The sequence below is a fragment of the Oryzias latipes genome, chromosome 15 (genome assembly GCF_002234675.1).
Source record: "Oryzias latipes chromosome 15, ASM223467v1".
NCBI classification, from domain to species: Eukaryota; Metazoa; Chordata; class Actinopteri; order Beloniformes; family Adrianichthyidae; genus Oryzias; species Oryzias latipes.
Window position 1 is genome coordinate 2323710 of NC_019873.2, and position 26842 is coordinate 2350551.

General features: G+C 42.3%; 1 protein-coding gene across 3 annotated transcripts; it reads right to left on the minus strand.

The window, feature by feature from the left end:
- Positions 1 to 1185: 1185 nt before the first annotated feature.
- LOC105355713 (cilia- and flagella-associated protein 46-like) lies at positions 1186 to 16806 on the minus strand. Of its 3 annotated transcripts, none has more exons than XM_023963606.1 (13): positions 16639 to 16806; positions 16384 to 16490; positions 15568 to 15638; positions 15251 to 15409; positions 12218 to 12297; positions 11777 to 11837; positions 11652 to 11669; positions 11424 to 11502; positions 11222 to 11334; positions 4419 to 4500; positions 4138 to 4274; positions 3841 to 3939; positions 1186 to 1402 (listed from the first exon to the last, which is right to left on the minus strand). In XM_023963606.1, the coding sequence occupies exons 1-13, from the start codon at positions 16789 to 16791 to the stop codon at positions 1302 to 1304; spliced, it is 1260 nt and encodes a 419-aa protein (XP_023819374.1). In that variant the 5' UTR covers positions 16792 to 16806; the 3' UTR covers positions 1186 to 1301. The 3 variants fall into 3 exon arrangements, with proteins under 3 accessions (XP_023819374.1, XP_023819375.1, XP_023819373.1); XM_023963607.1 differs by having other exon boundaries at positions 11777 to 11816; positions 15251 to 15412; XM_023963605.1 differs by having other exon boundaries at positions 15251 to 15412.
- Positions 16807 to 26842: the final 10036 nt, after the last annotated feature.

Below are 26842 nucleotides of genomic sequence, written 5' to 3' on the forward strand. Positions count from 1 at the left end.
AAGCCAATCTTTTTTTTTTTTTTACTTAGAGCCGGTTTAGCTCGTGCTGGTTTGCAGCGCCTTCCGCCCGTGAAACCAGGGTTCGACTCCGGGCTGCTCCCTGTTCCCTTCTCTACCTCTGTGCCGGTCCCAAGCCCGGTTTGAGAAGGTTGCGTCAGGAAGGGCATCCGGCGTAAAACATTGCCAAATTTACCATGCGACTTAGATTCTCCAAAGCAATCATGTCACAATACAGACATGTGTTCTTTTATATTTCTACACTGAAAAACAGACAAAACCATCAAGTCATCCCAGAATTTTTCAGAAATGTCTTTTAAGTTCCAAATCAAGTCAACTTCATCTCTTCAGAGACCAGTTTTCTTTCTGCTGTGGATCATCCAACATGAGAACAACTCCAAGAGAAATGAAGGGATCTTCTGTGCGGATGGGGCTCTATAGTTTGGTATGCTAAGATAAGACGTTATTGATCCCCAGAGGGAAATTGAGCATTCTGAGTGGTTTTCACTTGTTGTCTTGGTTTTTGTTTGAGTTTTTGTGTTTGCGTCCCTGTCAGTAACATCACGTTCAAGTAGCAAATTATTTACCTCAGTGTTGTCTGATTTGTGGTTTTCACTGTCATGTCATCAGTTTCATCACCCATTTGTTGATGCCTTTGTTCATGTTTATTTACTTAAATGTTGAATTTTCAGCCACCAAGTCTGGTCTCTTGCATATTAGGTCCTTCATCATGGAATTCTGACAGGAAGTCACCTGACCTCGTGCTGCTGAGTCAGCAGAACATGGGCAAGTCATCCATAAACAGAAAACATGAAGTAAAACATGTTTTCTGATAATATCACGTGACTCTCGTGACTAAATGGGGCTTTTCATCTGATACACATTGACAAAGAATATTAATACTACTTAATGCCAATTACTTCTAAAGATGCAAATAATTCTCTAGGAGGTGTTTGACTTCACAAAGCCATGTTTAAGAACAAATGGATAAGTTACTTCCTACTTAAATTTGAGCGTATTTTCTTTTCCCCCCCATTTTATTTAAACTTAGATTTTTTTAGACTCCACCCCCTCCTGTTACCTGCTGGTAGCTTCGGACTTCTTTTATGGTAAATAAAAGTGCTTTCTTTTTCTCTGCGCTTCATCTGGATTGCTCTTGTGATCAAACAAAAGACACACAAACCGAGATCAACGTTTTCATCTTTACTAAGCAGCAAAGACAACATAGGGGCCCTCATCTTTCAGGAGCTCAGGTGTTCAGGTAAAACTTCAGCAGTAAGAAAAGTCCTGGGAATTTTGTTCAATTAAGTGATAGTCAAATAGGGAAGTCCGTAAAGAATGCAGTTAAAGGCTGATGGTGTGCCGGTCACGCCGTCTTCTTTGGAGTTGTTTAACCTCCCAGTGTCTGCAGAGAAAAAAGGAACACGCTGAGGGTTCTGAACATGAGTGGGGAGGGGAAAAAAAGCCGGAATAATATGAGGGGCCGTATAAGACATTATTTACTCTGAACCATTCACATTCATACATTCTTGCTCTCACAGTCATATATACTCTCTTTCGCATACATATATTCTCTTACACATACACATGTTCTCACTTGCACATACATGTATTCTCTCTTGCACATACATGTATTCTCACTTGCACATACATATATTCTCTCTTTCGCATGCATATATATTACCTTACACATACATACATTCTCACTCTTAAAAAAGAATTTATGTGTGTGAAAGACAAGTATATATGTGCGTGTGAGGAAAAGTATATATATGTGCGTGTGAGGAAAAGTATATATGTGCGTGTGAGAGAGGAGTATGCATGAAACGGAAGTGACTTTGCATGAAAAGGAAGGCACTTTGCATGAACCGGAAGGCAGATGATTTCTCGTGCACTGATTGGAGGAGAGGCCGCCACCTCCCATTTTGAACAGACGCTAACATGAACCAGCAAAAAAAGTAAGCCCTGACTGCAGCCTGCAGAATTGCTCAACATAGTGGAATGCTGGAACGCTAAAGAATGTGAACACGCTGTGGAATGTTAACCCTGCCCACGTTGAGCCCGTGCATTTGATGCACCTTTGTCAGTGCAGTTGTGATTGCAGGAAAGGGGAAGAATCAGTGGAGCACATTTTGTGTCATTGGTAATTGTATGAGGAAGAAAGAGAACAGAGGGGAGGAAAATGTGAATGGTGCAATGTTTTTTTTATGTACACTCAAAAAAATGATTGAAGCCCCTCTTCCATGTAACATAATAAAAAATTCTGTTTGTTTTATTTAAAAATATTTGTTTTAAAAGAATGTATCTACATTTAATTGACCTAACACAAAATGTATTAATAGTTTCCCATATAACTCCAGTAATCCAAAATAATTGAGTTCAAGTGAGGGGCATGTTGTTGAATGCTGTTTTCCTGTTTCTCTTTATTTATTCTCTTTGCCGTCTTACGGCTACAATTTTTCCCCAATTTTAACCATTCAACTATTAAAATGTTCAACTTCTTCGTCTATGCCTGGTATGACTTTTGGTCCTTCAAATCCTTCGACTTTTCAAGAATGAAAACTGTCGTTTGTTTTTTCCACGTAAAAAACGAACTCTGGCATGAAATCGTTTCAACTCTAAACTAAACTGATATTCCTGCCCTTAGACCCCCCTTCACGGTAAGGAAAAACTCCTTAAAAACCGGTAGGTGGCAATATTGCACATGGAAACTTGTAAAACCAAAGAAGAAGTAGGGGCTCAGCATGGGCGGGGTTAACATTCCACAGCGTGTTCACATTCCTCAGCGTTTCAGCATTCCACTATGTTGTGCAATTCTGCAGGCTGCAGCTAGGGGTAGTTGATCAAGAAGGAGCCATCGGAACCTTGAGAAATATTTTATCTTCACCTCACCGTTGCCTTTTTTTAAGACATGACAGCTGGTTTTCCCACTTTTATATGTAGTTATGGATCGAAAACAAGAGGAATTTGTTTTAATGTAAATGCATGTTCCGGCGTCTACAGGAAGTGTCGCCCATAATTCACGCAAAGGCTCATGGGGGCTAGGAATAAGGTGGATACGGGTTTTCTGTTTCGGTGGCGCTTCTATTACCATTATTGGTAATTGAGACATTCCTTTGTCTCTCTAGAGATGCAGACAGATTTGTGACCACTTGAGGTGAAGATAAAATATTTCTTAATGTTCCGATGGCCTGCTGCAGGACCCCCGTGGGTCCTTCTTGCTGGTTCATGTTAGCGTCTGTTCAAAATGGGAGGTGGCGGCCTCTCGTCCAATCAGTGCACGAGAAATCATCTGCCTTCCGGTTCATGCAAAGTGCCTTCCTTTTCATGCAAAGTCACTTCCGTTTCATGCATACTCCTCTCTCACACGCACATATATACTCTTCCTCACACGCACATATATACTTGTCCTCACACGGACATATATACTTGTATTTCACATACATATATTCTTTTTTAAGAGTGACAATGACAGTGAGAATATATGTATGTGCAAGTGAGAATACATGTATGTGCAAGTTAGAATATATGTATGTGCAAGTGAGAATATATGTATGTGCAAGTGAGAATATATGTATGCGTAAGAGAATATATGTATGCGAAAGAGAGTATATATGTATGTGCAAGAGAGAATATATGTATGTGTAAGAGAATATATGTATGCGAAAGAGAGTATATATGTATGTGCAAGAGAGAATATATGTATGTGTAAGAGAATATATGTATGTGAAAGAGAGTATATATGACTGTGAGAGCAAGAATGTATGAATGTGAATGGTTCAGAATAAATAATGTCTTATACGGCCCCTCATAGAATAAGGCTGTGATGCAGCTCCTTCTTACCACGCCAGCCTGGATTTCTGTGATGCGGCTCTGCTGAGTTGACCCCCCCTCTCAGGGTTTGGATGGTCTGGCCTGAGCTCTTTCTGACCCTCAGCAGTTCTGTGACATGTCCCACACAAAACACCTGACGTTAAAATGTTTTCTTCCAAAAGGTTTGATGAAGTTGAGAGACTTACTCTAGAACATGTTATCATTTTTAAAGAAAACAAAACTGTGGTTAAACCAGTAAATAATAAACCTTTTCAGAGTCCTGCATTTTTTGAGACTGCCTGCATGGAAATGGAGAGTCAGGCCTACCATCAAGCACTGTTGCAGCATTGAGCGCATTCTGCTGAAGGCTGCAGGGCCACTGGTTGAGGACCACACAGCTGACACCGCTCAAGCTTAGCAACAGAGCGGTCTCCACAGGTTCCTGCAGGGCGAGCCGCTGCATGCTGGGGAGGACAGGAAGTCTGAGTTAGCTAAGAACAGGGGGAAGGAACTTCTCCTAAAACAAACTACAAAAGGCTTCAATTGGGCTAAAAAGAAAGGTCAAGCTATCACTTCATTCAAAGATTTCATAAGAGCTTCATAACTACCTCTTGTGTGGGTCATGGTTTGACTGGGAGTGAGGGGCAGCTTGTTTGTGAACGTGGTCAAAGAGCAGAGCCAGCCGGCACTCTAAGGACAGCAGACATCAGTGCCATTATCACGCAGCAGAATGAAGCTCACTAATCCAGTTCCACTAACATCAGTTTCAGCCCAGAAAAGTTTTTTTTGGGCTTTAAAACTCCAACAGAGTTGAGAGTGAAATGGAACAAATCTTTGGAAACTTCTACAAACACCTGTAAACCGGCTCAACTGTCCTCTGTTAGAAATGTTCAAACTGCATGTGCAAACCTATTTTAAAGAGTGAACTCTTGGCTGACCAAAGAGAATTATAAAATCCTAATGAAAACAACAATCTCTCTGACAGGAGGAAGAAGAACTGGAAGAAAATCAGGCAGCAGGATCCAGCTTCTTCCTGTTCTCAGCCCCTCTACATTTCATGACGTCTAACAGACTCATAAGGAGGAAGTGTTCACATCATAGTTTTTTGAAAACGTTCACTCTCCTTGGTCTGAAAAATAGAATTATGAAAAAAAATTTTGTATTGTTGTTTCTTGGTAATAATATCTTTTGTTATGTCAAGACTTTCATGTAAATGTAGTTTGGTGCATTTGTTTAGATCATGTTAAGTTTCCGTTTGTCTACTCAACATTTTGTTGGAGGTTTACTTTTTCAGGAAGGATTTCTCCATGAAGTTCACGCAGAAGCCTTCAGCAGCATCTCAGACTGCTGCTTCTTCAGATACTACTCTGTCATTCTCCAATGCTTGGCTCAAAGATGGAGAAAATCTTTGATATGAACTCGACAAACAGCCAGTTCCTAAACGTTTACTCTCAGTGGTGTCAGTTTGATTCCCCACAAAAGAAAATCTGCCTCTACTTAATTAGGTCCTGATAAGAGGGAACATCCCTGTGTTTTTGTGGAAAGAGGCAGCTGAAATTCAGTTTCATAGTGCCAGTCACACTACAGTTAGCCACACCAACACAGACTAGTGAGTTGCACATATGTCTGGCCTAAGGCGGTGAACAGGGCTGACCTGACACTCTGTCAATCACAATGGAAAAAGTGCTCCCATCTACAGACTACCTTTGTTTGCTGGGTAGAGAGAGCGGTGCAGCCATGACAACCAAACTGCGCTCTGTTCAGATTAACATCCTCCCATTCATGGTGTGAAAAGCAGAACGATGATGTGAGAGAAATCTTCTGGAGTGACAGCTGTTAGTTGATGACCACGCCAAAAGAAACCCTGAATATATATAGCACCCTGATGGAAAGTGGGCTACTGGAACAAGACGGAAATGGACTAGATGTGAGAGCAAGGTTCTGTTAGAATGCTACTACTCAAGTAATCCCACCCAGAGGGGTTACATACAGAGAATGTGGAATGAATGCTTCAAAACCCACAATCAAGGCTAACTGCCAAACAACTGGTAGCCCAGTGCTCTAACATCCACAAACGGCAACTCCTATCACAATTGAGAGTGAAGCAGTACAGGACAATACCACGGAAGAGCCAAAACAGCAGATCAGAGAGGACGCTATACCACACTCCCACCCTGAGCTTGGGTACACACCCCCAACGACTACAGATATCAAAGACAAGATCATGTCTAGAATGACCACTAGGCAACCCGACACCAGCTACCACGGTTAAGTGATGTACCGCCTGAAAGTCTTCTGGAAACTGTGAATGAAGCATTGAGGGCAATTCCTACCACAAAAATAGCAGAAACCAATGAACTGGTTTACACTTCAGCAGCAGTGATCCTTCACATGCTTGGCTATAAGACAGACCATGGGAGAAAACAATACCCACCATGGAAGCAGCAGTTAGAGGCAAAAATCAAGGCAACTCGGAAGGATGTGAGTAAGTTGACAGAGGCTCAAAGACGTACAATGAGAAAGCAAGTACCTAAGAGATACAGCCAGATGCCCATACCTGAAGCACTGGAAACTGCCAAACAAAGGCTCCTAGCCTTGAGCAGCCGCCTAAAAAGGTACACAAGAGACAATGAAGCCAGACGGATAAACAGGCTGTTCGCAACTCAACCTGCCAAAGTGTATGCTCAGTGGCAGGGTCAAAACAGCCGAGCAGACCCACCAAGGCTAGGAGCCTCCCATATACTGGAAAAGTATATGGGAGAAAGAGACAGCACATAACAACAATGCCCAGTGGCTGGTCGCTCTGAGAAAAGAACATAGCAACCTCCCTAAATCCAGAATCCAGTAACCATCACAGTGGCAGACATCCAAGAAAGAGTCTCAGGTATGAAGAACTGGACAGCACCGATCCCTGACATGATTCAATTCTACGGGCTAAAGAAGCTCACCGCACTCCACAAGCACCTGGCAGCACAAATGAACCAGCACCTAAGAGATGGGACTCACCCCGAATGGCTAACGGAAGGGCGAACGATCCTGATCCAGAAGGATCCACCAAAGAATGCAGTGCCATCCAACTACCGGCCAATAACCTGTCTCTCCACAACATGGAAGCTCATGTCAGGCATCATTGCAACCAAGATAAATAGGCACATGGATCAATACATGAGCAACACACGGAAGAGTATTGGTAGACACTCCAGATGAGCAAAACAACAATTCCTGGTTGACAGAACAGTCGCTCAAGACTGCAGGTCACGACACACCAACCTGTGCACAGCCTGGATTGATTACAAGAAAGCCTGTGACTCAATGCCACACACATGGATCACTGAGTGCTTGGAGCTGTACAACATCAACAGGACTCTAAGAGCCTTCATAGGAAACTCAATGAAGCTGTGGAAAACCACCCTTGAAGCCAATGGGAAGCCACTTGCACAAGTGTCCATCAAATGTGGGATATACCAAGGTGATGCTCTGTCCCCACTGCTGTTCTGCATAGGTCTGAACCCCCTCAGCCAAATAATCAACAAGACTGGCTATGGATACAGACTCAGAAATGGGGCCAACATCAGTCACTTCCTCTACATGGATGACATCAAGCTATATACTAAGAGTGAGCGTGACATTGACTCCCTGATCCACACCACCAGGATCTACAGTACTGACATTGGGATGTCATTCGGGCTCGAGAAATGCAGCCGGATGGTGACAAAGAGAGGCAAGGTAGTCCACACAGGAGGGGTCTCATTCCCAGGAGGAACAAAAGCAGACATTGAGGACAGTTACAAGTACCTTGGAATTCCGCAGGCAAATGGCAACCTGGAGCAGGCAACAAGGAAAGCTGCAATAGCTAAATACCTCCAACGAGTAAGGCAAGTCCTGAGAAGCCAGCTCAATGGCAAAAATAAGACCTGGGCAATAAACAGCTACGCACTGCCAGTTATCAGATACCCTGCAGGAATAATAAGATGGCCACCATGCATGGAGGGTTCCATCCCAAATCCAGCACCCTGAGACTGTATGCTAGCCGCAAGGAAGGAGGCCAAGGACTAGTGAGCGTAGAAGCCACTTTCCAGGATGAACCATCCAAGATGCATGAAAACATCAAGCTCAAGGCCCCAACTGACAGTGTCCTCAGTGAATGTCTCAGACAATGAAGAGTAGAGGATACAGTGCTGGAGGACAGATCCTCATGGGAGGACAAACCCCTGCATTGGATGTACCAACGGACCATAACTGAAGTGGCTGATATCAAGAAGTCCTACCAATGGCTAGAAAGGGCTGGCCTACAGGACAGCACTGAAGCGCTCATCCTGGCAGCTCAGGAACAAGCCCTGAGCACCAGAGCGATAGAGGCTCAGATCTACCACACCAGACAAGACCCAAGGTGTAGGCTGTGCCAAGAGGTGCCTGAAACAATCCAGCACATAACTGCAGGGTGTAAGATGCTGGCAGGGAAAGCATACATGGAGCACCAAAATCAAGTGGCTGGAATAATATACAGGAACATATGTGCAGAATATGGACTGAAAACCCCAAGGTCAAAATGGGAAACACCTCTGAAGGTGGTAGAGAATGAGAGGGCAAAGATCCTGTGGGACTTCCAGATCCAGACTGATAGGATGGTAATGGAGAACCAACCAGACATTGTAGTGGTGGATAAGGAACAGAGGAAAGCTGTTGTGGTGGATGTGGCAGTGGCAAGCGATGGGAACATCAGGAAGAAGCAACATGAGAAACTGGAGAAATACCAGGGACTCAGAGAAGAACTGGAGAAAGCCTGGAAAGTGAAGGTGACAGTGGTGCCTGTGGTAATTGGAGCACTCGGGGCAGTAACCCCCAAGCTGGAGGAGTGGCTACAACAGATACCTGGAAAGAACTCAGACCTCTCAGTCTAGAAAAGCGCAGTGCTAGGAACAGCTAAGATACTGCAGGACCCTCAAGCTCCCAGGCCTCTGGTAGAGGACCTGAGTTTGGGTGAGAAAAATATATATATGTTGGTACCCCTCAGTTAAAGAAAGAAAGTCCACAATGCTCACTGAAATGACTTGAAATGTTCAAAAGTAATAATAAATCAAAATGTATTGAAAATTAAATAATCAAAATCAGCCATTACTTTTGAGTTGTTGATTAACAGAATTATTTAAAAAAATAAACTAATGAAATAGGCCTGGACAAAAATGATGGTACCTCCATAAAAGACTGAGAACTAATTGCCCCGGGGGTCATGATGAACTCAGGTATGTCCTTTCATTGACATCACAGCTGTTTTCAAACCCATAATCAGTCAGTCTGCTTATTTAAAGGGAGACAAATAGTCACGTTACTGTTTGGTGAAAAGGTGTGAACCACACTGAACATGGACAACAGAAAGAGAAAGAGAGAATTGTCCCAGGACATTAGAAACAAAATTATAGACAAACATTGTAAAGGTAAAGGCTATAAAACCATCTCTAAGCAGCTTGAAGTTCCTGTGAAGACAGTGGCACATATTATTCAGAAGTTTAAGACCCACGGGACAGTAGCCAACCTCCATGGACGTGGCCGGAAGAGGAAAATTGATGACAAATTCAGGAGACGGATAGTTGGAACTGTATCCAAAGAGCCCAGAACAACCTCCAAAGACATTAAAGGTGAACTCCTAGATCAAGGTACATCAGTGTCAGATCGCACCATTCGTGGTTGTTTAAGCCAGAGTGGACTTCATGGGAGACGACCAAGGAGGACACCACTGTTGAAAGGAATCATAAAAAAACCAGACTGGAATTTGGAAAAATGCATGTTGACAAGCCACAAAGCTTCTGGGAAAATGTCCTTTGGACAGATGAGACACAACTGGAGCTTTTTGGTAAGACACATCAGCTCTATGTTGGTAGACTAAAAAATGAAGCATCCAACCAAAAGAACACTGTCCCTACTGTGAAACATGGAGGAGGCTCCGTTCTGTTTTGGGGCTGCTTTGCTGCATCTGCCACAGGGTGTCTTGAAGTTGTACAAGATCAAATGAAATCTCCAGATTATCAAGGCATTCTGGGTAGAAATGTGCTGCCTAGTGTCAGAAAGCTTGGTCTCAGTGGGAGGTCATGGGTCTTCCAACAGGACAACGATCCAAAACACACAGCCAAAAACCCCCAAGAATGGCTGAGAGAAAAGCGTTGGACTATTCTGAAGTGGCCTTCTATGAGCCCAGATCTGAATCCCATTGAACATCAGTGGAAGGAGCTGAAACATGCCATTTGGAGAAGACAGCCGTCAAACCTGAGACAACTGGAGCAGTTTGCTCATGAGGAGTGGGCCAAAATACCTGTGGACAGGTGCAGAAGGCTCATTGACAAATACAGAAACTGTTTAATTGCATGGATTGCAACAAAATATTAAGTTATTGGTATCATTTTTGTCCAGCCCTATTTCATTAGTTTGTTTTTTTAAATAATTCTGTTAATCAACAACTCAAAAGTAATGGCTGATTTTGATTATTTAATTATCAATACATTTTAATTTATTGTTACTTTTGAACGTTTTAAGTCATTTCAGTGAGCATTAGGGACTTTCTTTCTTTAACTGAGGGCTACCAACTATTTTTTTCCACCACTGTACACATACACTCCAAATGCAAATATGTTACTGCATTTGTAGTTTCAAAAAAGCCTCACTTTATTTATTTACAATTTAAATGTATTCATCTTATGAGAAAAATCATTGTCAAACAAAGTTTTTGGGGAAAACCATGATTTAAATAAAGCTTATTTGAAATGGCTTTTGTCACCAGTGGCGCTTTTCCTCTGCGGTGTGACGAAACCAAACTTTCCTTACATCTGTGCCCTTCTTTTGTTCAATAATTCCACAGCTGCAGCCGCATTTGGTACATGTATTTGACAAACTCTTTGAGAAGATCTTTGCAGCCAGCAAATATGTGAATATGTTCATCCAAAAGCAGCTGTTTTTGTTTGTGTGGAATCCTAAAGATGAACTGTCTGATGAAGTTTGGATTATTTTACTTATGTAAAAACAAAGGAGCAGAGTGGAACACTGAATGAAAGCTGCTCTCACTGCAGCAGAGTTTTTATGTCTTCCAACCTAGAAGTGAAAGACAGACAGGCCCATGTTGAAAAAGATTTGGCCTTTTGAGCCATGTTGCTTTGAATTTCTAACACATCTTCTCCTTCCACTGGACTTTCACATTTTTCTTCTTCCAAAAACCTCTTTAAAACTCAATATGAATGTGTGGCTTCACAGAATTTTGAGAGAGCGGTTCCCCCTGAAATCTGGTGACAGGGTCAGTTTTAGTTAGCAGTATTCATATGCTGATGACACACCTTTATTTTCAGCATACAATATTTCCTCTAAATAAATGACCTCCGTTCAGACGAAAGCGCACAAAGGTGAAGGAACAAACAGACGGCAGTACCAGGCAGATTGAGAGCAGCTAGTCTCTTAGGGGGGATGATTCCCACAAAGCGGTCCCTCCCCACGTAGATAAAGGCGCTGCACCGCCGCAGCACACGCTCAGTCTCAGAGACTCTAGACAGATGTGAACATCAGTTAACAAAGCACAAAAGAACTGATTATGCGGCGACGCAACAGAAACAAGTTCTGAGCACGATTCATACCTGCTGCCCCCCCACAGATGGGTGAAAGGCTGCATGTGTGTTTCCAAAACCTCCCTCATCAGAGGCAAACATCTCTCTCCTGTGTGAGCAAAAGGCAGCTCTATTAGAATAACAAGGAGCTGCACAAACAGCTCTGAACATATAAAAATGATCATTTTACAAAACTTAAAAAAAGAGTGTAATGAAAAATCTTCTGGCAAGCATTACAAAACATTTCCATGTACTCACCTTCACTGTCAACGAAATCTGCCAAAAGTAAGTTAAGGATTGTCTTCATTAAACAAATCAATGAAATTACATTTACCAACAATCAAGTGAAGCTTATTTGAAATGACTATGTTCCAAAAGGATACAGTGAAAATTTTGTATGTCCACTGGGATGGCTAGAGAAGGCTGCACGGGACCAACAGGTGTCTGGGTAAAAATATATTTCTTTTCTTTTCCAATTTAAATGCACATTTGTCAACGAGCACCTTAAAGTACAACATTCTGTTTCTATGAACACACAGTCTTTGCAGCAGATAGACAGCTGCAGCCAGAAGCTGCAATAGACAAGGAAAAAGCAAAAGGATTCCACAAATGAGACTGGACAGAAATGACAAAGAGGTGCAGAACCAACGATAAATGCTCACAGGCAGGAAATAGGATCCTTATGAATGCATAATGCATAACTGATTGAAAGACACACTTAAAAGAGAGGCAGGGGGAAGTTAAATAATTGCCACTGCTGACAGCAGGTAAAAGTAATTTTGCCGTCTGCATCTGGCAGGCCCAGATTGATTTACTCCACTCACCGCTTTGATGCCCTGGCTTTGATGTGCCTTCCCCTTCGCTCCCTTGCTAAGTTTGGTGTCCGTTTTGTTGTCACTTTCAGCTAGCGCAAACAGAAAGCAGCATTCATAGACACATGGATAGATTATGCAGCATTTGAACAATAAAATAATGAAGTCAACAGTTTTTGCAAAGTCACAGATGTTTATCACTATAAAAAAGTTGCCTCCTGGCTGCCAAACTTACAAGTTTCTAATAATTATACAAACCTATTGGTCACTGAGGTCATGTGACCAGGGTCTGCTGGCTGTTAAGAGAACCCGGTTAAAAACTAAAGGAGACAGAGCCTTTGCCGCAGTGGCCCCATCGCTCTGGAACTCTCTTCCTCTCAGCCTCAGATCTGTGGACTCAGTGTTTTCTTTTAAGAAGCAGCTAAAGGCATATCTTTTTAAAATAGCTTTTTCTTAATTTCTTTTTAACATGTGTTTTTACTGTGTTTTACTGTTGTTTTATCGTGTTGTACTGTGAATCACTTTGGGATTTTTATCTGGAAAGGTGCTATACAAATAAAGTTTATTATTATTATTATTTTTATATTTGACTAAAAGAAATACATCATTTGATCCAGAATGGACCAAGTGGACCAGTGGGTATTGACAGACAAAAAAATGTTTTGTTTATTTGACAAAATGTATTTGTTATGTTATGAAAAATTCCAGATTTAAAGGTACATTTTAAAGAAACCTATAAAATACCCTTCGTCTTGATAAATTACCAGTTTTTAACATTTAAATTAAATAGTAAGTTATAACCCCAATGACTTGAACCCACGCAGCAGCACAACTCAGCATGTGACATCCTAACATGCAGCAGCCTTTGGTACAACGAGATGTTTGAAGGCTTTTCCCCTTAAACTGCTAAAAATTCATGCATGAAGATGGAATGCAGCAGCTGAGGGAATCAGATTCATGCTTGGTGGATACGTGGGTAAAATAACATTCTGGAAAGATCCACATTTTCAACTGCTTTTTGCTTCTTGGTCCTTCTCTGTGGGGGCCAGTGGCAAAGCTAGGGAAATAAGACTGCTTATTAGACTCCTTTTTGAAGAAATACTAGAAAATGCGCATAACTGAGACATAACCGATTGGTTAACTGCTGATCACCCACTGAGCCACAACCCTTCTCCACTCCTCAGTGAAGCTCACTGTTGTATCCTGAGTATTTATTTTCTGTAGGGACCACATGAAATGTCTATTGCAACAAAGCTGCATGGAATCAAATTTGGGCTCAGATTGGCCTGCTGGGCGAGTAACACTCACAAATATTCATACAGTTCATGTTTAGTACCTAACATTACCGGTCAATTCTCCCTATCCCCTTTGTCATAGGATTTTCTTCCTCTTCACCTCCACAGATGCTCCACATTGAATCACTGAGAACAAGATCTACTGTGTCACCAGGACTGATGTTACTGGGGTTCCATTCTGGAGCCAAGCCCTGGGTTTAGGCTCACAGCCAGGCGCCCGGTGGCCAGCCCTCCAACTGCAGGACCCGGCACGGCTCGGTCCAAAACACAATGTTAGATCCCCGAAAACCCAAAGGAAGGGCAACAAGGGGCAGGTGCTGTGTGACTCACAGATGGACTCTAACCTTTTTCTCAAAGCCCACCAGCACAGCTGTCATGGGTTGAGGTTCACTGTGATGAGTGAGAAAACATCTGGATATAAAAAGAAAAAGTTTTGGTTCTAGATTCCTCAACATAGTACAGGCTAATGCAGAAACATCAAGACATTCACATGTGTTATTTACCTGAGGGAGACTCTGTACTTTGTGCTAATTTGGTCAGTGAGTATTCAATGCAAGGTTTGCACAGAATAACAAACAGACTTTTTAAAGGGGATTTCAAGCATGACTGGACAACAGTTGACATCAAAGGTAGAATTTACACAGCTTTTAGAGCATTTAGGCGGGCTACAGACAAATTTGATCTGAACATCAAATTATGTCCTTTCAAAAGAAAGAAAGCCTTTTAGTTTCTCTAACATCTGCAGAAAAATGAGCTCTAACCTTTAGACAGTGACTCAAATCATGCAAAACATTCAACCTTTACAAAAGTACAGATGTCTGCAGGAGCTGACACAGAGCTCTTTCTACCCCCCTTTTTTAACATAATAATGTTTTAGCCCTGAAGCTAAAACAAATGCACTTGTTTTCCTGTACAGCACATCTGTGAAGGAAGAGCTCAGCACAGAGCTGGGGTGTCCACTTTCATTCAGGGGTGTTTGTTCCAGTGATCAATGAGAGCTCATGAGTGTGTTCAATCTGCCAGAAATGACACAGGCTATGCAAAAACTAAACTGCCACCCAGATAAACAAAGAACACAAACGTGTTTCATATTAAGTGCATCACATAAAAGATGTTTGTGATGATTCAATGTCTGACTGTAATCTAAAGGAGCTGCACAATAACAGACTGATTCGGCCCGATGGTCTCCATGTTTCTGTTCAAATGTCAGTGATTATAGGCGATCAGAAATGATGACACGCTGCATGAAACTTTCCCTCTTCATGTCACTGGCTGATAGAAGAATGAAGCTTTGGGATGAACTCAGTCACATGGCCAGTTGCCACTCCTGTTAGTGTTGTGACATTGTTGGGGTTCCCCCCACACGTCGGTGGAGTTCTCTACAGTCTAAAGTCACGATTTCATTGGCCGATGCTCATGCTCAACTGAAATGAGCCAAACTTTGTGGCAGACATTGTTCCACATTTGATGTGTCCTCAAAGCCATGACTGAGGAGCAACGCCGCGTTCTGATTGGCTTTCATGATAGACGCTGTTCATGATAGAGGCTGAATGATTTGTTTTCAGAAAGAAAAGGACACTTAAGGCACTTGAGGCTCTCATATTTTCAGGTTATGATTGGATGAACTCAACAATGTTGACCTGGATGCCATTGGAGGCTGCTTTCTGCAGTCTAAGAAATACTGGCACCTAAATGTCTGCACCTGTTTTAGCAAAGCATGTCTGAAAGTAAATGTTGGTGTGTTTTCTACCTTTCTGTGTCTTGTCTGGACTGAGGCGGCTGTAGAAGAACTGCAGAGAAAAGTCTCGTGAAACAAAACTGAGGCCTTCTTCCTGCAGGATGGACAAAGACTCCAGAGGCAACTCCAGCAAGTTCCTGTCTGCCAGTATCACCAAACCCTCCCCTGGTTCTGCTGGAAGAGAACCGTGGCATACCCAACATGACAAACTGCCTGCTAAACCAGCGTATTGGTTGTGAACATAACACAAGGTTTACATATCAGACCTCTGGTATAGCAGTAATGTCTGTTCTGTCTGAAGAAAAGCGAGGACACATAACAGGCTTTACCTGTGCTGGCCTCGTCTTCCTCAGCTTTGCTTTTGGTCACTTCAGATCCCTGAAAGGGTGAGGCTGGGGGCCTGGTGGACGGAAAAGGAGCAACAGTCTGAGGAGCATCATCAACTGTCCGTGTACAACAGCACAAAGCAATGTCAGAATTCACCATAGACAAATGTTTTTTATATGTTATATGTCTTTTATGATGCTCGTGCTTAAAATCAACATAAATTCAAAATATGAATTATTATATCAGTATTAATTCAGTAGTCATGTGTGATTAATGTGTTATCATGCCAAGGCCGAAGAAAAAGTTATTCTGGTTATTTTTTCAGAGATTTCAGAAGTTAAACTGTAAAAATAAAAAGTGGATTTTCAAAACGTAATCTTTGAAAATTCTGGTTTTCCTAAGAAAGCAGCTTTATTTACTGTAAATGTCTGTGAACCGGACTGAGGGCCAGATGGTGCCAAACAAATTCTACCGAACCCAAAATGCAAAGAGGAGCTTCAAAAGAAGAGATTTTTGTGTTTGAGGCTTCGCAGGTTTCCGTGATGCTTTTGGACATGCCGTTTGTGTTTCTTATGGTTAAAAAAGGGAATTTAAGTGTGCAAGAGTTCAGTTTAGTTAGGAAGGACAGTGTTAGAACATTCTGCTTGTTCTTTTCCCATTTTCCTTCATGAAAACAATCAAAGCTGTGCTGCAAATCTCTGAAGGTGAATTTGCTAAACATAATGTGGAGCTTTTCCTGACCCAAAAAACATGAGAAGGCTTTTCGTGACACTAAGGCCCAGACAAAGAAAAGTCAGAGGAATGACATGTAGGCTCACCTCATACAAGAAAAGTTGAGCTGCGTGAGAAGTGGATTCAAATAGTCATCCATGTCCTGCACAACTTCCCTGAAGGGAATGGCTGACTGTGAGTCTCCTGCAGTGCTCTGTGGAGGGACAAAGCTTGAATACTTCACATCAGATGTCCTACATTTCCCATTACTGAGGCAGGAGACATGAGGCACGCTGGGTTGTTAACATGTACGTCCAACAGCCTTAAACATGGCAGCATAAACCTGAATGTTTCTCAGAGACCTGCAGCCGGGCCTCGGCCCTGTCCCAAGGTTGGGTCTTCTGGCAGAAGATTCTGGCTTTCTCCCTCAGTGCCAGCAGCGCCTGTGGGCAGACTGAGACCCTTGCCACCCCGGCACATGCGAGGACACCTGCTGCAACACAGACACCACACATTCAGACCAAAAGACTCCAACTGGTCCCTGTGAGTTCCTCTGCATGCTCAGTGTCCCTCTTCATTTGCCTCAGTTTGTTTATTATGACCTCATTCCAGTTGTCTGTCAAGTGGAATTCCCAGCATTTTCTCCATGAACGCTTCGCCCTGTGACAGCTGAGGGGCTCTGAGTGTGAACAGGTAATGCTGATGGTGGTCATGCTTCCTTTCTGATGCATCCCATCATGCTCCTCGTGTGTTCAGAATGTCTGACCTCGTTATCTGACTTGCAGATAAAAATCCCGTATTTATTAGAGGCACATTTTCACAGGGGAACAAATTAGGCTTGGAGTAGAATAAGAGTGTTCTGACGTCTGGCTCGTCTTTGCTTTAGTCAGTCCCTTCAGGATCTTGTGGGCATTCTTTATGGTTGTTGCAGCACAAAGAGACTGAAACTGCAACTGTATAAATATTTCTAAATACTGTTCTTGTAATAAAAGACACAACATTTTTCAATATTCATTTTAAAGGTTGTGGGAGAATGAAGAAGTTTGTTAAGAAGTTAATTTTTCTAAGTGAGGGCTTATTTGATGGCGCTCCACAGGAACGGCTCGCCATTCAGGAAATTCCTTTATTAAATCGTCATTTATTTCAAAATAAAAACTAACTTTTTTCATGTTTGTGAGACACCCACTGTAGACAAAAGTCAACAACTTATGTATGTTGAAATGTTCATTATTAATTAGAAGAAAAAAGTAGACACACTGAAGTTTTTTTTGTTTTTCTTTTCTTTGAATCAAAAATGTAACAGAATTATTTTCTTTATTTTCAGAAATTATTTCAGTTTAATTTAGTTTTAGTAAATGTGTCTGTTAGTCACTGACCTAAATATTTATTTTCCAAACTTAACATTTAAGCTTTGCAACTAAATATTTATTTGTTTAATAAATGGGCGGCCGTGGTGCAGCAATAGGGCGGTCGACTCATGATCATAAGATTGCAGGTTCAATTCCCGCCTTGAACGCCCATGTGTCGAAGTGACCTTGGGCAAGACACTGAACCCCACCTTGCCTCTGGTGGGAGGTTGGCGCCAGTGTTTGGCAGCGGAGCCGCCATCAGTGTGTGAATGTGTGTGTGCTTGGGTGAATGGGACTGTGACTGTAAAGCGCTTTGGCCCTTCGTAAGAAGGTAGAAAGAGCTATATAAGTATACGCCATTTACGCCATATTGAAGCCCAAATTAAAAAGGTTACTTTTTAAGAAACTTTTTAGTTTGGAGCTAAATGTTGAACATTTAATGAAACATTTAAGCTTAAATTAAATGTTTAGCTCCAAACTAAATACCAATTGTTTGCTTTTGTAGAGTCTATAACTGTGCCGTTTTGGTCCAAACCCTTTTGTCTGCTTCAGTAGCGGTTCTAGGCACGGGCCGTCCGGGCGGTGGCCTGGGGCGGAAAACTGAAGGGGGGCGGCACCGGCGGCTCAGCCCTTGTAAAATATTATATGCACCACTATTGGTTTACTTACGTCACAGTTTGTGAGTTTGTAACAGCCTGAACCTGGCCGCGCCGCCGCCCTCGCCCCGCAGCTGTGCGCTCTCCTGTCTTTGAGAAGTAGACACAAATGTGTGTGAAGAAGGAGAAGGGAGGGGGCGCGGGGTGAGCACGGAGCTTTGCCGCGTTTGCGCATGCGCAAAACCTGGCTGGCTCATCTTTCAGGGGAGGCGACGGTCGCGGGCTTGATGAAAAAAATAAAAGTAAAAACTGCGACTGCGCCGTCATGTAGCGAATCAGCGCCCCTGGCTGTAGCTGCACGCGCTCCTGCTGGGAATGTGTGAAGAAAGGGGGGGGGGGGGGCTGCGGGGAATCAGTTCAATTGTGGGACGCTTCCAAATTAAGTGGCTAGGTGGGGACAAGGGCGGGGGTTTGAATCTACTTCATAAAACCTTTTTATAAGTCAGTCATAAGGTGACATTCTATAACCTACATTTTAATAAAGGTATAGAAAATATATTCTGCTTTTTGGGTTAATTTTGTGTGAAATGCCCAAATAAAAAAAATGGCAACACAAAACAATGCTGTCACTAAGGTGACAGTTGGTTCAGTCGACGGACTTGATGCCTTCTTCGTGACGTGAGGACATTTATGCCAAACAAACGCCAATAAACATGTAAAATATGGAGAAGAAAAGGTCAAAGCCATCTGGTGCCCAATTTAGAAAGAAAAGAAAAGAAGAAGAGGAGAAAAGAGATAAAGAAAAGGGTAAGTCCTCACAGCTTGATGCATGTTTTTTCCAAATTCTAATGCTACTTGCCCTACAACAATGTTGCCGATGAAAACTTTATTTTGGTCGATGACCAACACTGAAGTAGGCCCAAATGTTGCAAATAGCGTCATTTTTTTTTTTTTTTTTTTAGATTTTATTCTTAAAAATTTGCTCTGCCTTAACTTGTAACATTAGTTATGATTCACGTGTCTGTCTGCTCTGCTGTAACACAAAGGTTTTGTTGGGTTTTGCTGTTGTATAATAGCTCATAATGTTAAAAAAGCTGTGATGGTTACACAGCATGCTGCTGCTGCCATAATATGCTAATGGGGCAAATAATTTGAGATTGGTCATTAATTTAATAATCATTTGTGGCAGCCTAAACGTTTTCACAATGTGTTTTTGACATTTAACTGGGGATTTAGGGGTTAATTTTGAGCCTGCATATGAAGTTTATTTTTTATTTGTTTTACAAATGTGGGATTATATTTTTAGCCAATAGAATTTCCATAAATCTGTAGGTAGTTTTAAAAATGAATATTTACCATTTACTGCAACTCTATGGGGACAAAACATAATGTAACAGGTCATAACTAAAAATGTGCCAATCAAAGGATTGAAGACGGAAAACATGAGCTAATTTTTCTTCTCTGAAGTAGAGATCGATATAGAACATGACAATTTAAATTTCCAATTCATAAATGTTTTTAAAATATTTATTTTATATTATTTATTTAACATTGAGTTTGATTCAATATTTTCTTAGCTAACTGTATTTTTGCCATGCTTATGGTCTTTTATTTTTTGTGTTCTGATAACTTTTATAATGCTGTTCAGAATTCTGACATCTTTTGTATCCACTTCTTAATTTCAATGACAATTAAAGCTACAAGTAGCATTTAGCGGGCCCGAGCAAGTGCGACCGCATGGCACGAGCGACCGCCCCGTGAGCAACGCCCTGCTCGAGCCATTCTCGTCGTTTTTTCTTGTCCATTCTGGAGCTCCAAGCTATTGTTAATACGACAGCAGCCTGGGGGGGGGGGGGGGGGGGGGGGCTGTAATCTGTTGCCTTAAGGGACAAAGACTTTTGCATATAGCATGAAAAAAATTCAAGCAATGATGATAATTGCTATCACTGTCCCTAAGGATGAGAACAATAGAACTCATTCAATTTCCACTACAATGTCTAGATGAGTGTCAGCTATGTCTGATAACTTGGCCAATTAGCTGGACCGGGATCTTGCAAAGTGCAGGTGGTTAACGTCCAGTGTGATGAGTCTGTGGACGGCAACAGTACAGCATAGCTTTTGGTTTCCACAAGAGAAGAACTCCTGACACATCTGCCCTAACAGACAACTACAAGAGGAGTTGAAATGTATAACACGGTGAAGGAGTTTTTGTGCAGAAAAAGGTACAATTAGAAAAGCTGGTAGCAGTGACTGCAGATGGGACTCCTGCTATGATCAATAGACAAACAGGTTTCATCACTCACTGTAAAGCTGACCCAGACTTTCCAAAATGTCTGCATTACTGCTGCGTCATTCACCAGCAGGCCTTATGTGCAGAAGTGATTGGCTCTGGACATATAATGACTCTTATTCTGAAAATCGTAAACAACCTCAGCTGCAAAGCAAAACAGCACAGGATTTTTAAGGTGCTATTGGAGGAGATGTCTGTTGAATATGGTGAATATGAACATTGTGAATCTGAACTTGCATTCTTGACTGACATTACTGGAAAACTAAACCACTTGATCTGCGAGCTGCAAGACAATGGCAAAACTATTTTTTTTTGACCAGCCTGCCTGAGCCAGTGTTTTTCTTGTGGGGATCTTTTCTGCCAGGGCTTGTCAGCTTGGTCAGTGGATGTTGCTGCAGTTGTCTCCCTTGCTGGGACAGCTGGAGTTAAACACAGCAGCTCACGGCTCTGAAGTGGACCCCGTTGCTGTCCCAGTCTGGATGGGCACTGTGGCGATGTTCCAATGGCCAGGCTGGCTCCTGGTATAAAGAGATTCCCAAATACCATTTCCTAACCGCAGAGCCAAGGATGTGTTTACATGTTTAGGTCAAAAATGTGATGGACAGCTTCATGTTGTCTAAACATGCCACCCTGTTATTAATCCAGTTGATATGGTTCTCCATCTGTGTCTAGGTGATAGAAAAGCATTTTTTTTTATATTTAGAGCTCTAAGCAAACAAACAGTTGTCTATATAAAAGCTTTTACAATTGTGCACTTTTAGCAGGTCTCTGAGTTCATGTGACCAATGTATGGTGGATTTTCACAGACCTTGTTTAAAACTGAAGGTGAGAGAGACTTAGAGAAATGGCTTCATTGTTCTGGAGTTCTTTGTTTCATCCACAGAAGAGTAGAATTGGTGATTGATTTTGAAAAGCTGCTGAAAAAAAGTATCTTTTCAAATTGCAATTTCTAACTTGGGTTTTACATTTTGTTTTCCATTTTTTGTGCTTTATTTGGGAAGCATTTGTTATTTGTTTGGTGTTTTTAAGGTTCTGCAAATATACACATCATTTTTTAGAGACATTTGTTATCAGTTGTGTTTGTTGATTTGTAGTTTAATTTCATTGGATGTATAGATGTCGTGTGGGGGGGAGGCTCGAGAGCAGGTAGGACCCAGGCGCAGAGACGGGAGGCAAACGGGTTCAGGGCAAGTGGGTTTATTTAACTAACAAAAAGCGCTGCAGAGCAGGATGACAAAACTAAAAACAAAAACTTACTGTGGCATGGCAAGGGACATGGACGCCAGACAAGAAGACGTGATCAACATGAGCAGAAGTTAATGGACCAGCACAGGAGGAAGGCAGAGACAAGACTTATATACAGACAGGGCAGACAAGACACAGGTGAACACGATTAGGGCAGATGGGGACCAAAGGAAGTAAAACTCAAAAACATGACAAGACAGGAAACCTTTCAAAATAAAACAGGAAACAGAACCAAACAAGACAGAACAAGAACTAAAGCGAAAAAAAAGACAGCAAACTGAAACCATGACAATAGAAAGGAAAAGAAGTTCAAACATTGATTATAAAAAAGGATATAAGAGATAAAAAAAAAGAAAAAGGAAAAGAAAAAAGATAAAATATTGATTTAATTGCATTTTGAATGAATAAAAAACAATGATTAATAGAATCAGAAATCAGAAAAAGTTTTATTGCCAGGTTCAGTAGAGCGCACTTTACAAAACGAGGAATTTGACTTGGTGTATAGTGCAATTAAGAATAAGTTAAAAATTAAGTTAACAACAACAACACACTATATACAGTAGAGTAAGGTGAATTAAAGTGGGAGCACAGATGGGCTGGGATGGTGGGGCCTGTAAGTGGCACCGACAGTCCTTTGGTGGGCGGGGCGGGGGGGGGGGGGGTCACCTGGGGGAGTTGGGGTACTGTTCAGCAGGCTGACTGCAGTGGGGAAGAAGCTGTTCTTGTGGCGCGAGGTCCTGGTCCTGATGGACCGGAGCCTCTTGCCAGAAGGGAGGGGCCGAAAGAGATTATGTCCTGGATGAGAGGGGTTGGCTACAATCCTGGCTGCCCGCCTCCAGGTCCTGGAGATGTGCAGCTCCTGGAGAGACGGGAGGTGGCAGCCGATCACCTTCTCTGCTGAGTGGATGACGCGTTGCAGCTTGGCCTTGTCTCTGGCCGTGGCCGCAGCGAACCAGACTGTGATGGAGGACGTGAGGGTGGATTCGATGATGGCGGTGTAAAAGTCTACCAGCATCTTTTCAGGGAGGTGAAACTTCTTCAGCTGCCTCAGGAAGTACATCCTCTGCTGGACCTTCTTAGTGATGGAGCTGATGTTCTGCTCCCACTTGAGGTCCTGGCTGATGATGGTTCCCAGGAAGCAGAAGGACTCCACAGAGGTCACCGGGGAGTCACAGAGGATGACAGGGGGGAGGGGGGCTGGGGCCTTCCTGAAGTCCACTGTCATCTCCACTGTCTTCAGAGCATTAAGCTCCAGGTTGTTAGCGCTGCACTATGACACCAGCCTGGCTATTTCACTCCTGTAGGCCGACTCATCTCCGTCAAAGATGAGGCCGATGAGTGTGGTGTCGTCAGCAAACTTCAGGAGTTTGACAGACAGGTGACCAGCTGTGCAGCTGTTTGTGTACAGGGAGAGTAACAGGGGTGAAAGGACACAGCCCTGGGGGGATCCGGTGCTTGTGGTCCGAGTATCTGAGACGAGCTTCCCCAGCCTCACATACTGCTGTCTGTCCGTCAGGAAGTCTGTGATCCACCTGCAGGTGGAGTCAGGCACATTCATCTTGGAGAGTTTTTAATACTAAGTCTAGACAGATTTAACACAGGTTTTTGGATGAAAAAGGATTTTTTATAAATCATCTGTTACACTTTTAAGTCTGAAAAAAATATGGAAGGCAGCAAACACAGATCCCTACCGTTTTTAATTTTTTTGTGCTGATATTTGAAAGATAAGTTATGCAAAAAAATAGGTGTTTGCAGTTTTGCCTAAAAAGACGTTTTCGGACCTTTTTGGATCAAATGTTGTCTAAAAGTTCACCTGTAACTTCAATCATTCTGAATTTTTTTAGGAAAACTAAACCACTTCAACTGTGATCTGCAAGGCAATGGTAAAACTATATTTTTTATGGAACAGCCTGCAGTGTTTCTTGTGGGGATCTTTTCTGCCAGGGCTTGCCGGCTTGGTCGGTGGTTGTTGCTGTTACCAATCCAGTTGATATGGTTCTCCATCTGTGTCTAAGTGATATAATCAGAATCAGAATCGTTTATTGTCATTGTACATGGGGATACAATGAAATTGCAGCAGCCTTGGAGTGAAGGAGTTACATAAAATTAAAATTAAAATAGAATAGAAAAAGAAATACTGTATTTACAACTCTTAACAAAAAATGAACAATATGGACAGAAACTGTTAAATATTAAATATTTGTGAATAAAATAGAATGGAATTACATGAGTTGCTGTGAGCACAGCTTAATAAATATCAAGTTATTGCACAGTGACCCGGTTAGACAGTCAGGATATTGCACGCATTGTAGTAAAATTAGAGTGAGGTGTGGTTGGTGGACGTATGTGCATTCCGTATGATAATTGCCTGTGGAAAAAAGCTGTTTCTTAGTCTGTTTGTCCTGGTTCTGATGGACCTGTACCTCCTTCCAGAGGGCAGCAGTTCAAACAGAGGGAAAGCAGAATGGGTGGAGTTAGTGGTGATGCTAGTCACTCTGCTGAAGCAGCGAGACTGGTAAATGTCCTTCAGTGAGGGGAGGGGGCAGCCGATGATCCTCTGCGCTGTCTTTACCACTCTCTGGAGACTCTGCCGTTCTGCTTCAGTGCAGTGGGAAAACCACACTGTGATGCCATAGGACAGAATGCTCTCAATGGTTGAGCGGTAGAAGGTTACCAGCAGCTCCTGGCTGACGTCGTTCCTCCTAAGTTTTCTCAGGAAGTGCAGGCGTTGCTGGGCCTTCCTGATGACAGTCATGGTGTTGTTAGACCATGTGAGGTCAGCAGAGATGGTGGTGCCCAGGAGGGTGAAGCTGTGGACCCTCTCCACACAGTTTCCATCAATGTAGAGTGGGGGTGGATCTGTTCTGTTTTTTCTGAAGTCCAGGATGATCTCCTTGGTCTTGGTGGTGTTCAGGATGAGGTTATTAGCCTGACACCACCTTGAGAGTTTCAGGACTTCGTCTCTGTAGGCCGTCTCGTCGTCCCCAGAGATCAGCCCCACCACAGTAGTGTCGTCTGCAAACTTCACCACGGTGTTGCTGGTGTGGGCTGGTCTGCAGTCTGCTGTGTACAGTGTATACAGCAGAGGACTCAGCACACATCCCTGTGTGGAGCCTGTGCTCAGCGTCCGGGTGGAGGAGAGGTGGGGGTCAAGTTTGACTGTCTGTGGTCTGTTTGTCAGGAAGTCCTTGATCCACGAGCAGGTGAGTGGGTGGAGTCCTAGTTCAGACAGTTTGTTGACCAGAATGTCAGGAATGATTGTGTTAAAGGCTGAGCTATAGTCCACAAAGAGCATCCTGGCGTAGGTGTCTCTGTGTTCCAGGTGGCTCAGCGCAGTGTGGAGGGTGATGGAAATGGCATCATCCGTTGATCTGTTTGCTTTGTAAGCAAACTGGTGGGGGACGAAGATTGGAGGGAGGGAGTCTTTGATGTGTCCCAGGAGCAGCCGCTCCAGACACTTTGTGATGACAGCAGTGAGTGCAACTGGGCGGAAGTCCGTGAGGAAGGCTGTGGATGAGGACTTTTTGGGTATCGGGATGACAGTGGATGACTTCAGGCAAGCAGGGATGAAAGCCTGAGCTAGCGACAGGTTGAAGATTTTTGTGAAGACCTGGGAGAGTTGATCGGCGCAGGCCCGCAGAACCTTTCCGGGAACTCCATCAGGTCCCGCCGCTTTCCTGGGGTTTACCCTGCTGAACATCCGTGCCATCCGTGCCACGTCCATAAAGGCATTGTTTTTATATTTAGAGCTCTAAGCAACCAAACAGTTGTCTATATAAAAGAGCTTTTACAATTGTGCACTTTTAGCAGGCTGAAAAAATTATCTTTTTAAAATTGCCATTTCAAATTTGGGTTTTAAATTTTGTGTTCCATTTTTCTGTGCTTGTATTGGAAGGATTTGTTATTATTTTGTTTAAAAGTGCTACATATTGTATATACACATAATTTATTTAGAGAAATTTGCTATACGTTGTGTTTTTTGGTTTTGTAGTTTAATTTCATTGGATTTATATTAAGGAAAAGAATTTGCAGCATTGATTAAAAAAGGATAAAAGAGACATTTACTGTCTAAGTCTTATGTTACATCTGTAGAACTGTACTGAGAGTTGGGTTTTGTTTTGGAGCACATTCATATGTTTTGTTTGTAAAAAAAAAAGATAAAATATTAGGTTAATTGCATTTTACATGACTAGAAAAGCAATGATTATTCATAAAAATCTATGAAAGACATACAAAACAAATGAAAAAGCAGTCTGCCCTCCCTCTTGTGTCTAAACTATTGTCACCTCACTTCTGGGTTAGTTAGCATATGAACTGGCAGCTGGTGTGTGTGGGGGGGGGGGGGGGGGGGTGAAATTTGACTCCAGCAACAGGGATGATTGAGGAGCAGGCTGCAGCATGAGGAAAAGACTTAAGCATGTAAGGGGAAATGACATCCTACAGTTGACCAGTTCATTTTATATCTGTAAAGAATATTCAAGAAGCATTTAGACATGTTCAGCTATATGCGTGTGAAACTTGGTGTGGATATTTGAAGCATAAGTAATTTTAAAACACACTTGTTTGGAGTCCAGACGGAAAAAGCACAGGTTTTGGGATGAATCAGGATTTTTTTAAAATCATCTGTTTCACCTGGACTTCTGAAAAAAATATGGAAGGCAGCAAACACAGATCCCTACATTTAAAAAAATAAATGGTGTTGATATATGATGATTAAGTTATGAAAAAAAATAGGTGTTTGTAGTTTTGCCTAAAAAGACGTTTTCGGACCTATTTGGATGTAATGCTCTCTAAGATGTCACCTGTAACTTCAATCATTCTGAATTTTTTTAGGAAGCAGTAGCACATAAATGCCTATGAAAGTTGAATTCTTGGTGCTGATAACCTAAACAGAATTTATGCTAAAAATCTTTGTTCAGTCCAAAATTTCATTAAAAAAATCAAGTGATGAAGTTTCTCGTAGACCCTATAGTGTTACATATCAAAGCTGGAGGTTATTAAAGGCATCTAATTCTGAAATCTCAGCTTCCTGAGACAAACGGCTGATTTATAATAAATTTCTATTATTTGGGTGCACATAATCGAC